This window comes from Colletotrichum spaethianum, assembly GCF_022836535.1.
Source record: "Colletotrichum spaethianum MAFF 239500 DNA, contig09, whole genome shotgun sequence".
Lineage (NCBI taxonomy): Eukaryota > Fungi > Ascomycota > Sordariomycetes > Glomerellales > Glomerellaceae > Colletotrichum > Colletotrichum spaethianum.
This window is the reverse complement of record NW_026054779.1, coordinates 815,541-828,392: the sequence shown is the minus strand read 5'-3', so window position 1 is coordinate 828,392 and position 12,852 is coordinate 815,541. Positions and strand designations below refer to the sequence as shown.

Here is a 12,852-nt window from a genome sequence, read left to right as displayed (position 1 = left end):
CGCAAAACATGGTGCCACTGGCTGCCGAGGCTGCCGTAACAAGGCCGGATGCAGGAAGGAAAGGCGAGTTGACTTGCCAGACATGGAGGACGAGGTTCTTTGAGGTGCTTGGAGGAACCCTTCCCCCGCACTTCATGATCTTTGTGAGGCGTGAAACAAGAACCTGCAATGACCGGCTAGAGCCAGATGCGGTGCCATCATTCAAAGACAGCACAAGGAATGTTGGCGTGACGCAAATCTGGGGGTGTAAGTGATCCTGTCTCTAGCTGACAGTTGGAAAGTTGGTCAGAGTGTGGAGAGTCCTTGTCAAGTGCCGCTTGATAATGTCCGACACACGTGGGCCTGAAACTCTCACATTGCAATCCCTATGGTTGCGGGTAAAGCGCGAGGCTGGTCCCTCGATACATGGTACGATGGAGAAGACAAGAGTAGCGCCCTGGCTGGAGTTACAACACACAAGGGTGGCACATAGCCATCCGGGGAAGTAAGTCCTTGGTCATAACCATGGCCACTAATAGGGCGGAGGAGGGCGCAATTTTTGACAACTACTTCGTGGTGTTGTCCAACGCTGGCCGTGGCGCAAGGGAGGCCGTGACGGTGATGCCGTCACAATGGCAAGCTAATCGGCCCAGGGCAAGTCTAACCCACACTGACAGCCTCAGGATTGGCCCGCATTCCCGCAGACTTCGCCAGCATCCCCATCAGCGACCTTGATTCAGGAACAGGAAGGGATCACCGACTTCAAAGCCGACCGTCGCCTGGGATTGAAAGGCCAATTGGGCAAAGTCAGAGGGGATGAACTTGGAGGATATGGGCGAACATGGTCTGCCCATGCTTGCTGCCCGTGCGAGATGGGTCGAGACGGTGTTCTGGGGTTGCGGGACAGTACGTAGAGTCATGAAAGTGAGGACAAAAGCCTTGGCTGTGTGGCCTCTTGGGCCCCGTAGCTGGTGTCATTAGTAGAGGAAATCAATAACACCCAGGTGTACCACCGGCAGTGGTATTCTGTGCCATGAACTTAAGGCTCAGCCCATCAGCAGAGTCATTCGGGCTTCATTCAACTCATCGGCCTCGACGGAGGCGTGTGGATGCCAGAGGAAATGGCGTTGGCGTCTTGTCGGCTATACCACAACAAAGATCTGACACCATTTTGAACTTCTCGGTGGCGATACAAACAGCTGGGCCTAGAATAACACGGCGGCGGCGGCTCAGTAGGGTTGTGGCGCCGCAAAGATCCCGCCAACCCAGGCTAGGCAGCCAATGCCGCTGCCAGACACGGGGCGTTGGATGAGGCGAATCGAAGTAGAAGCCCGACAGCTTTGTAATGTCCTTTGGAGGATGGAAGCGCTGTGTCGGAATTTCGCTGGAAGCGAAAAGCGCGGCCAGCTCAATGCGAGGGGGTTGGGTCTAGTCGATTTCTCGATGTCGTTTCTTTTCCCCCGAGAACAAATTTCAGACATCGGATTGAGAGGTGGTACGTACTATACACACCAGAGGCTGGTGTTTGCTAGGATGCTGGAGCATGTGTGGAGCAAAAAGACTGGCAGAAAAACTTTGCATCGACAAAACGCAGCCAACTCTGGGTAGCCGGGAAAGTGAAGCCTGAGGATGCAGCCAAGGAGTGTGGACTTGATGGTGGCAGGTGGGCTCGAAATGACGCAAGTCGCGATTCCTTATCCCTCCAGAGCATCCGTGTTAAACTTCGGCCTTATCGCCGATGAGGACTAGAGGCGTAGAGCCTGAGGACATCATCCCGTTCAACCTTGGAAACAAACCCACAACCCAGCATTCATGGTTGTGGAGGCATGGGAAGGAAAAGCCCACGCTCTGTACGTAGCACCCAGCGCCTGTCTACATGGACCAGATACGTCTCTGACTTCCGATCCCACGGCGCACTTATCGTGGGTGTGCTATATACTCTGCTATGACAACCACTGCAAAACAAACAGTAAACAGCGACGGCGTTAGCTGTTTGTTGTGGTGCACTGGCCCGAGATGGACCTTGGCGGATCGAGGGATTCATACTCTCTCCACCTCGGCTGGTGCAAAGAGGGTGCCAGTCGACCTACAGGTACGTTTTGTAGCGACAATGGAGCGAACCGCAAGTGGAGGGACAGCCGCTGCTATGGCCTTGGCCGCCCTGAGCACAGGGAGGGGTCAGGGACGGACAACCGCTGGGAGCTTTCCTGGTTGTGTGATGGAAGGCCTGGCAAGTCTTGACTTCGACCTTGACCTTGATAAAGGGGTTTGCTCGACACTCGTCATTCCACAGACTGACTGACAAGCCTCTGCAACCGCGACCCTGGTAGGCCATCGAGATCCCACTGATTGCTCAGCGACCTCTGTCGATCAGCTCCATACTATGTACCCGTAAGCTCTCTGTCGACGGCTGTGGCCCGGTTCGATTGCTGGCCCAGGCTTCTTCTTGAAAAGTCAGAATGCGATTGACACTTGGACCAGAACGATCGGAGCTTGAGCCAAACAATCGAGCTTGGATGGAACCTCGAGCGATGGTTCAAGACGTGTCCATAATCGTAAATGAGTCTTGTCCAATTCACCTCCATGGGAGTCTCTGGGAATGGGTGCAAATGATGGTAGCAGTAAAGCACATGCTAAAGTCGGGCTCGTACCGGTAGTTCAACGCCGGCCGACCACATCCACCGTTATCTTCATCGTACGGCCCCCGAACTGTCGTCACTTGTCGCCTTATGCCCAGAGTTGTGCCCCCCCCAGCTCAATCGTATTGTTCCATGTCTTTTCACCGGCTCCCATTCACTGAGAGCGGGCCACTATGCCTCGTCGGGAAGGAGGTAGCTACTCCTCCCACGCCACAGCGTTGCGTTGCCCATCAGCCTGGAACGCATCCACCAGCAGGGCAGAAGTTCCGACCAGTGTAGTTAGGAATACCTGTCACGAAGGTACGTGTAGGAGGGCTGGGCGAGCGGAAGCCAACAAAGACTGGATAATCCAAGTCGAACTCAGATGATGCCCAAAGGGGAATGAGGGGCCGCCGGGATGCTGTGAGCGCTTTGTTGCTTGCCCTGCGGATTCAGACGCGAAAACCACCCGTCCCTTTTCTGTCTCTCTCTCTCTCTCTCTCCCACTCTCTCTCGGCGGGGCGCAAAGACCGACAACGCCAGACAGGAGGGCAGTAGAAATGATCGGGATCCGTGGGCTGACGGCATGAAACTTTGTGGAAGCTCTCGATGCTGCAGTTGCAGTCGCGCTGGGGTTTGGCATTCTCCATCGTCGCGAGCGCTGGTAAAGTCTCCTTCCCGTTGCCTCTTTTTGCACTTCCTTATCCGTATCTGGTATTTGCCCGTCAAAGTGAGTTGCTCGAGTCCTTGGCTTGACCAGTCTTGGTTGTGGAGCTTTTTGTTGGCGATTCGTCACCTCATCCTACCTATTGGCTGGGGAAGCCACCGAGCCCTGTTCCTAGTGGACTCCGCATCCCAACCAGGCGATAGGAACGAGTAACCGAGAAGCTGGGAACAGCTGAAGAGACATCCCAGCCAGCGACAATATCAAGCAAGCAACCAAGCAGACCAAAGTTGGCTGAAAATTGTAACGGTAGCTGGCGTGTCCGACAATGCTGAGAGTCAACCCGAATATCGAAAAGGCTTAGATTGCCCTGGCAATGAATTTACGCCGTGACTCCAAGCACTTGGGATCTGAGCGGTCGAGTCAGGTATACACTAGACCAGTCACAGCCCCTCGATGTCGTCCCTTGTTTATCTGAGTTGTTGGATGGCTTGGCATTGAGTTTGAACTGAACCAAGGGCTCTATTCCTGTTGCAGGGAAACCCAAGTGAAAGGCGGTTCGTTCGGTCTTTGGTTCGCTGACAGACAGGTCTTGCCTTCTCCAAATGTCGGACAGAGAGCGCCCTTCTGGCGGAGGGGGAGCGATGCCCTCCCCGTTGTCGGTGTCAATGCACGGCGTAATGGCGGAATCATTGTGCATAATTAATGCATCGTTACAGCTCGTTGTGCAGATCCGCCAGCGTACCGCCCAAGGCCCCATCGTCCATCACCGGCTGTCAAGCCCACCAGGCTCTTACTGCGTAGAGCCGGTCTCAAAATCGGCAGAGGGAGCTCCATTGCGGTGGAGAGGATAAAGGGCCCAGAACACTGCTGTGACCCAGCAGAAGGTGCCGAGCGGTATCCGCACGTACAAGAGCATCCCTCCTCAACCGCGGCCCAAGGCGCATCGCCCAAAGCTGCGTACCTACATGCATAGTACATGGTACCAGAGACGCCCGTTGTCGGGTCTGTTGTCAGTGGCTGGCAAGTTGTGAGCGTCTCCCGGGAACCCTACTCCGGCCCACGGGGATCGCAATCCGTGCAGGGATGAGGCAGAAAAACCCAAGGGAGGGGAGGGCCCTTGAGCGAGCACGCTTGACCGCATCTGTCGCTCCGGTCAAAGCAGAGGAAACCGTTGGCCTGGACCTGGCACCCTGGTCGGCCAGGCAAGGGAGAGGGGTGGAGACCGAGCTGTTATCCCTGGCCGCGCAGAGGGAAACGAAACAAAATTGGGGTTAGTGTCCATGGGGCAACAAGTGGCAGTGCCAAAAGCAGAGCGTTAAGTAGGAAAAGGCGGCGGAATCAAGGCCGAAGGGGCGGAGAGGCCACGATGCCAACGTCGACGGGTGGGTGCAGCGAAGACGTTTGACAATGAGTGATGCCCGGATAGAGAATTGGGGAATGTGAGAGGAGACACGAGCGAGAAAAGAGAGGGGGAATGGAGGAGGGAAGATGGAGAGGGAATACCGGAATGGGGGCCGGATCCTGCGGGTACCTCAGGTAAAGCGGAAGCGACCATCACTGTGGCTCCCCGACGCTTCCACCCAGCAAATACTATGTACTTTGATGCATAGCAGCCACAGAGTAGTGTACACTACACCATGGCGGTCACCACGGTATGGTACAGGTCCATCTGACGGGCAGAAGATGGGGAAAGATGGCCCTGAACCCTGCTCCCACTCCCTGTCTTTGTCCGTGAGCTACCAGCGACTGGCAACCGTGGTGCAGAGAGGCAGAGAAGGCTGGAATGGCTACTGTAGCAGTGCAGTCCAGTCGATTGGTGAATTGACGGATGAATTTCTGGTGTTGTTTGTTTCGAATGTCGGCCGAGACCCGTCGCCAGTGGCATCGTGCTTCTCCCAGGTTGCAACTTGACATGACGCCAGGTGGTATCCGCTGCAGAGAGGCTGCCCGGTTGAAGACTCTTTGGGGTACGTACACTCGCGTGGTTGGCATTCAACGTGTGCGTGGTGGTGACCGTCTTCCACACTACAAGCCGTCCCGGTGGACTCCTCCCGAAGACTAGTGGGCTAGGTAGCTGCGAGCACCACGCTCTGCTGTGCCGTTGCCAGAGCAGTGACGCAGTCCACTTTGGCAAGTGGTTTTAGAATCGCCTCCCTCTCGTCGGAGAGTCAGGTCAAGGTTGAACCGACAACCGCGGGAAAAAGAGAGAGAGAGAGAGAGAGAGAGAGAGAGAGAGAGAGAGAGAGAGAGAGAGAGACGTCAGCCCGTCTGTCTTAATCGATGCCGCTGGTGTCTTGCAAGTCGGGACCGGAGTCAGCCCCATGAACTGCCAACGGCGGCGCTGTCTGGCCATTGGGTTCTGCTGACTCTGTCGTCTCTGATGCCTCTGGGTCTTGTCAGACTCTGCAATTCTGCGATGTACGTACCTTTCGTCACCAGACCGGCAAACCCCCCGATCCACATCAACGTTGAGAGGTCGCCGGATACGGACATGGGATTGTGGCTCCAGCATAATGCACGACGCAAAACCCTGAAAGGCTTGGGCGTTCGGGGGCCCTCTCTTGGGCAGAGAGACCCCAAAGGACCCTCCCCAGCGACCCAGAAGCAGAGGCGGAGGCAGAGGCAGAGGCAGAGCGGTAGACTGCCGGTGACCCAGAAGATGAAAGACATGGAGACGGCTCAAACGACCCCTCCACTCTCCTCCACCCCACGCCTGAGCTTAGTCGACGGCGCAACACGGACCAGGAGGGAGGGTTCAAGCTGAGTTTGGTTTAGAGCGGGTATCGGACAAGCTTACCTTAGCTTAATGCTGGCAAAGAGGGCGGAGAAGAGCACACAAAGAAGGGACTAATGCCTTCTTTGCCTTCTGGGACTGCTGTGGACCGGCAACTGGAGGGAGCAGAGGGAGGGAGGGAGCTAGAGACAGAGAGACGAGAGACGGGTTTTTGGCCGTGCTGAACCAGAGACAAAGGAAGAGGGCAAAATGCGAAACCGACCAGGCTTGCGCCAATGCGAGAGCAAGAGTGCTGTTGCAGCCGTTTCCGTGTCTGGCCGTCCCGGGAACGCGTCCTGGGGGCAAAAAGGCGCGAACGAAGCGAAGCATGAGGGCTTCTGTCGACGAGGAACGACCGAGGGCAAAGGCTGCGCCCATGTCAATGACTGGGGGTGATCATGCCCAGTGTGCCGTGTGGAGGTTGAATAATGAATCCGGCCTCGCCCTTGTCCTTTCCTTGTGTGTTCCTACCTCGGGTCGATGGCTTAAGCGTTCCTCCTTCCCCAAAGTATCAAATCTATTCCCAGGGTAAAATTGGAACAAGGAAGGAAGGAAGGAAGGAAGCAGATGGATGGAGTTGGGTTGCCTTGGGTGGTAGTTTGGTCTACGTAGTGTATTCCCTTCCTTCCGTCGCGCCTCGTCCCAGTCCGCTGCTTCCCTCTCGTCGTTGACTGACCTCACCTTGTACCCTTGTACCTCCCCTTTTGGTCAAGACAGGGAAAGGGAAAAAAAAGAGCTCGCAATGCAAGGAAGGCGTCGAAGGTACGTATTCCCCGACAGAGGCCAAAGCTTCTCACCCCGTAGGCTCGTTTGGCAAGCAAGCGATGCCCTTCCAAGGCTGCAGTCAGTCTGCACTCTGCATTTTACTACGTTTTACTGCATAGGGTAGCAAGGCGTTGGACTGTCGAAAGTGGGCAGGCACGCAGCCTGTCCATTGTGACTTCCCTTCCTCCTCCTCCTCCTCCGCCCCCTCCAAAAAAAAAACAACAACAACAGGAAGAAAGTTAGCTTGAATCTTAGGTTGGGTTCCCCCCCCCCCCCCCCCCCCCAAAGCCTTCTCATCCTAGCTCCCGGCCCCTCGACCACACACCCCAGTCTTTTGCTTCCCACACCCCTGCCACCGTCCATCCAGTCAAACCCACTTTCGCTGTCCACATCGTCCTCGCAGCTCGCTCGGTGTCGTCCCACTCTCTCGCTCTCTCTGGCTGTTAAGGAAATTCTCACACCCTTGTCCGCCGTCCACGCCCACCACCCACATCTCCCATCCACATCGACCCTACTTACGCAGTACCTTGTCTTCCTGACCGACCGTCCTTGCACCCGCGCGGCCATACATTTTCCTCGCCCACCCTCCTTGTGGAAAAAGCACCTGGTAGCCCGTTCTTCGTCCTGTCCCTCCGTCTCTTCTCTCACGGCACAAAAGCATATTCCCAGACATAAGCCAGCGCTCTTCGCCAGTCGTTTGACTTTGTTTGCTGTTGTCCGACACATCAACCCACGACACCTCATATATTGTCGACCGCCTCACGTTGTTAATATCGCGCCTGTTGCTTTACGAAGGGCTTTACTCCCGCGGCCCTTGAATACCGCTGTCGTTGCCTCACGTGTGCACCCTGCAGCAAAACCCGGAGCTATCAACTCGAGTGTCGCATTGGGTCCATCGTCGTCTGCTTTGATTGGAAGAGGAGGCATCCGCACCGAGGAAACAACAACGCACGCATACACAAATTCCTGCTGCCTCCCCAGTATCAGCACTCTCGCCCCAACCACCACGAACCAGGCCGAGGTTCCTGCACCGCAATCGTACACGTGGGACGACTTACCGCCCTTGACAAGCGACCGGCTCCAGCACTTGATCCGATTTCATTGGAGAAGAGCAGGGGATTTCTACAGCGGTTTAGAAGAGTCATCGGTCACGACAACCATCACCGCCTTGGACGAACACTTTGAAGCACCACCACGTCCACGTCGTCGTCTGGGCGCGACAAAACACAAGACAGGAAGCAGAAAGAACTACGAGAATGTGCAGTTGAAAGATCCGGCTGACAGAAACCATCCGAGTGGCGTTGACGACCGACCAAGTACATCTCAACAGTACTTACACCAACCCTCAACTCCAACACAACCACCCCACGACAACAACGGTAACATTACACAACTTGATACAAGTACTCAACGGACCTGTGCCTGGCAATGACAGAGGACTAACAAAGCCTTGCACTCCTCTTGAGTTGACCTCACTCGCCGCAGTGGCTATTTTATTCAAATCCTCCGCTTACCCCACAACATTCCCCAAGGTGCAGCAACGCGACCACGACTCGAACTTCGTCATAACTGCTTGCTCTTACCCAACCACCATCTTGCCCTTTTCCACACTCTACTCCAACGACAATACCTGAAAACACCTTCATCGTTACAACCCCCCCCGAAACATCTCTCTGCCCAAGGCAGAGCAGCTCGAAGCCGAGGCAGACACCATGTCGCCCAAGCTGAAGCCATTGTTGTTGCCCCAGCTCGTTGAAGAGCGCCGCAAGTTCGAGGAACAACAACCCGACCTCCCAGAAGGCGACCTGGACCGCCAGTACGTCTACTATACGACAAACTCCTCCTCTTCAGACGTTGCATCACCCGTCACCCCGACTTTCTCAACTCGAGGGCACCTACGCTACTCGAGCTCGACCTCCTCTCTCGATCTTCCCCTACGCTGTTCAACGACAGCCCGTCATCACCAACTTCAACAACCCATACCAAGTCGTCGAAACGTCCGCTTCCTGATGTTCAAGAAGAGCCTGTGGAACGCGATGAGCTGGAAGAGAGTACTATCCTCGCTGAGCCGTTTGATCTATATAACTGCTTGTGTAAGTTTATGTAGAATGCTTGCAAACGACTGCCTACTAATACTTGACTGCGTAGGTGACGAGCCGTGCATTCACCATGAGAGCTCCGAAACACTTCACAGTGTGTACCCGGCCGACTTCGATATCGACTACGACTTGGGGTTTGCGAGCGACAGCGATTTCACTGCGACCCTCGAGCGGAAGCGAAGTGGCACCGAGTCGCCCTTTTCAGGCTTGGCTACACGCCTAGGAACCCGCTTCCCTAACTTGTCGCGGTGGAAATCCACGACAAAGCGGTCACAATTGACTGCTTCGCCCACCCTGGGGTTGACATTCGAGAACGCCCACCCTGTTTCTTGCGCAGCATCAAGCCGATCGTCTTCCCTGTCTGGTCCCTCGCGACACATGGATAGCATCAACGAGCCCCCAGTTCCTACTCCGGCTACATCCTTCTGGGAAAGCAGCGAGAGCGTGGAGACGCCAGCCCCCATCGACATCGAAAAGGCCAACAACGAGAGGAGCAGCATCGAGCGTGACCGCGCCTTGGCAACGACGCCTCTGCTCCCTCCTCTTCTTACAACCCCACCCGCCGAGGCCCCTCAACCTAGTCCTCTCCAGTCTCCTACCGTTGCGCCTTTAACCGTTTCAATGGAGATCCCGCCAACCCAGCCGCTTTCCCACCTTCCTACGCCTGCACTCAGTACAAGGCCATCTGTCTCTTCATTCCGCCATATACAGCCGTCCCAAGAACTCCCTATTGGTTTCCCGTCCATCGTACAAGACCACGACGAGTGGTCTGACCGTCTTGGGCATGCCAACTTCACCATCACGCCCCAGCCTTACCAACCGGTGGAAGCTGATATGGAGACTCTTCGCCACTTGCGTGCAGACTGGGAAACTGCTCGTATCAACTACACAAAGCACTTAGTACGGACAGGCGAGAACTATGGCGAGACGTCAAAGATCTACGCGCTGACTGAAGCAAAGTGGGCCGAGACAGAAAGGAACTGGCGCACGTTCCACGAGCAGACAATGGAATACATCCTGGCCGCTAGCAAGACAACGGGCACTCAGCGATCAGGCGTATCTCGCAGCCGCAGCCGCGGGCGTGTTCGCGCGAGCAGCGGAGGCTCTGCCCTTATGCGCCGACCTGCCAACGATGATGTCTTCGCTGGCGAGCAATGGCGGCGTCTCGAAGACGGCTTACCTACCGCAATCCCTCGTCTTGTTGATGCCGAGGGCAAGTTTCCTGAGCGCGGCGATGAGGACATTGTCGGGCCCATGGAGCGCGACACCAAGATGATCCGCACTAGGAGCGAGGAGCGCAAAAGCGGTCGGTTCTGGCGCAACCTGGCCGAAAAGGTTGGCATCCGCAGGTGAACCAACCGGTTGCAGAAGCTTCCTTTATATACCATCTTGCGACCCCAGGGGGTCCTGAGATCTACCATTACGATTTGATGATCACCAAACAAACCGACAATTGATTGTCGCTCAACATTGGCGGTCATTGCTCTTTCCTTTCGGGCCTGTTCTTTTCGAGATACCCGACTATCGTCGCTCCTTTACCAACACGCCTTGGCTAGGCCACGTCTCTTACGACATCTTACGATCCAATGCTTTTATCTTTTTTCTGTTTGCTTGGACTTGAAGATCCTGACCTGGACCCTTCACAAATCTTATTGTCTTATTTCTATTATTTAGTATCCTCATTGTCCAAAACAGCACGGTGCCTCCGCCGCGCTCGAGGCCTGTAGATACTTTCCATTTTAAACGGAGGAACATAAGGAGCCACTGGAAGGAGGGGTGTTCAAAAAGCAGGAACAAAAACCTTAGACTTGGGAAAAACCGAACCGGAGTTACAGACCTAGGGCCACGGGATAATGTGGCAGCCTGTTTTGTGTATTTACTTGCTTGAGCGTATCACAGAAGTGAGACTTGGGTCCAAGGTAGGCCCGAGCCTGGCTATCTTGTACAGACTTGTTTCTTGTACAAAGACTCCCTGTTCGGGAGAAGACTTCAGCTGAGGTCGTTTTGACCCAGCCTCCAGCCTTAGGCTGAGTTTCGAGTGGTAGTAAGCCGTCGTATGATGGCTTGAAATAAACTACTTGACAATCATTGCTTTTTTCACCATGGGACTTCAACGCTCGTAATTCGTCTCATCCTTCATGCCCCTCTCACATCCGTACCTCGTATGAAGGCCGACCCTCCTTGGTTCGTAGTCAGCTCTTCGCAGGCCGCCAGCTATTCGCGAGCTGGGGAATCACGACATGCTGGCCCGACCCCCTTTCCTTGTGCAATGCGTCGCGGACGTGACGGATGCGACGCCATCGATCGCGGGGGATGGCTCGCGGCTCTATTGCGTGCATCCCGCGCAGTCGTCCGTACCTGCAAGTAAGCCCTATCAATATCAACAACTGCCGACTTATATACGTCGAACCCTTGTACGCTCTTTTCCTTCCTCCAACAGGGGTCAGTTCTCATCTGTTGCTGCCAGGCGTGCGCGTGTGCACATTGCAGGCTCTCAGCAGAATCCCCACTTCCGCCCTCCGCGCTTCCCCGGTTCTTTCGTTTCCTGTTGAGGTGGGTTGATTTCGCACCCGCGACTGCTGCATGCGGTGGGGGTGGGAAGTTGGAGATATATTGGGTTCCCGGTACTTGTGAGAGCGTGGGCGAGTAGTGAGCGATCGGGGGGACGTCTGGTGAGGTCGTTGGCTTCCGGCGCCACCCGTTTCAGATGCAGGTCGCCGCGAATTTCGCGGGAAATCGTTTGGGGAGACGTGGAGGTTTTGGAGACTTGGATGGGAGGATATAAGGTCTTTGGGGGAAGGCAGACAGGGGGGCGTTGGGGGGTAAGGGTGCTGTTTACAGCTCGCTGCCGGTTCCCATTTGCTTGCCTTTTCTGGCCCATAGGGCTCTGGGGCTTTGCGCGTCGCTTACGATTGTGGTGCATATCTCGTCATGCAGAAGGCCTTGGGTCTTTGGTGAGCTCTGCGAAGGGGGGTGAGATGGTTCCGATGGAGGTGGTGGCGCAGGCTACAGTGCGGTAGCAGGCAGACGAGCAAGGAAGTCTGCTCGCTTCAGAGTTGCCGGCATGCATCTGGCTTCGGGAGGGGAAGATGAGGGGAGCAGGTGCCGGAGGGCAGGTGCAGGCGGACTAGAGGAGTCTATGACGCGGGAGGTGAGATCCGGGGACGGTGGTGGTTGTTGTGAGTGGTGTAGGTGGGGAGTGGTCGCGGCCACTGTCGCTTGGTGCTGTTCGATGGCGGGGGATGCGCGGGACGTTGTTTGGATGAGAGATACGGGGATGGACATATGCACCTTGCCGCATGGAGGTTTCGAGGGTGAGTGGGGTTGGCGGAAGTCGTATACTCGAGTTCTTTGAGTATTGGCAGGATTGTTCGGACCTTGCACCAGAAGTGGTGGGCGGAGGGCGTACGGAGGATGGAGGGAGACAACAAGCGGGAAAGGTTCACAAAATGGAAAATCTGAGCGAGGGGAGAGAGACACGCGGGTGCGATGTGGCGGACGGGGACGGGGGAACGGGCAGGTGCATTGCCGGCTTTGCGGGCTGCGGGCTGCAGCCTGCCTTTGAAATGTCGGCGCCGGGTTGCAAGATTGTACTAGGAAAATGGTTGTTGTTTTGGGGAAGGAGGGAAAGCTACTATGGGAGAAGGATGGGATGATTGACGTCCACGTAGGTATCTGAGACTTGATCGCGATTGGGGAGATCCTCGGAACCGATGGTCGAGGTTGATGCCGATGCCGGGACGTGGGTTCCCAGTCGGTGCGCATCTCGACTCCGGACGGGGCCGGGTATGTCGGGACACCGGGTATGGAAAATATGGGTCCTTCGTGCCGGTTAACGGTGTGGATCAGCGGCATGAGGTCCGGCTCTGGATCGGCGAGGGATGGGTCCCCGTTGCCGCCATATCTTCTCATCCTGTTATGTTCAATGATGTCCTTCTAGTAAACTACATG

The 12,852-nt window shown here is 55.7% G+C and overlaps 2 protein-coding genes across 2 annotated transcripts; one reads left to right on the top strand and one right to left on the bottom strand.

Moving 5' to 3' along the window:
• Positions 1 to 5,537: 5,537 nt before the first annotated feature.
• On the bottom strand, positions 5,538 to 5,757 carry ColSpa_04428 (uncharacterized protein; the record flags this gene model as incomplete). The annotated part of the gene is made up of 2 exons (XM_049270640.1): positions 5,538 to 5,650; positions 5,691 to 5,757. The coding sequence occupies 2 exons, from the start codon at positions 5,755 to 5,757 to the stop codon at positions 5,538 to 5,540; spliced, it is 180 nt and encodes a 59-aa protein (XP_049126597.1).
• Positions 5,758 to 8,514: 2,757 nt separating this feature from the next.
• Positions 8,515 to 10,254, top strand: ColSpa_04427 (uncharacterized protein; the record flags this gene model as incomplete). Its single annotated transcript, XM_049270639.1, has 3 exons — positions 8,515 to 8,618; positions 8,654 to 8,895; positions 8,951 to 10,254. The coding sequence occupies 3 exons, from the start codon at positions 8,515 to 8,517 to the stop codon at positions 10,252 to 10,254; spliced, it is 1,650 nt and encodes a 549-aa protein (XP_049126596.1).
• Positions 10,255 to 12,852: the final 2,598 nt, after the last annotated feature.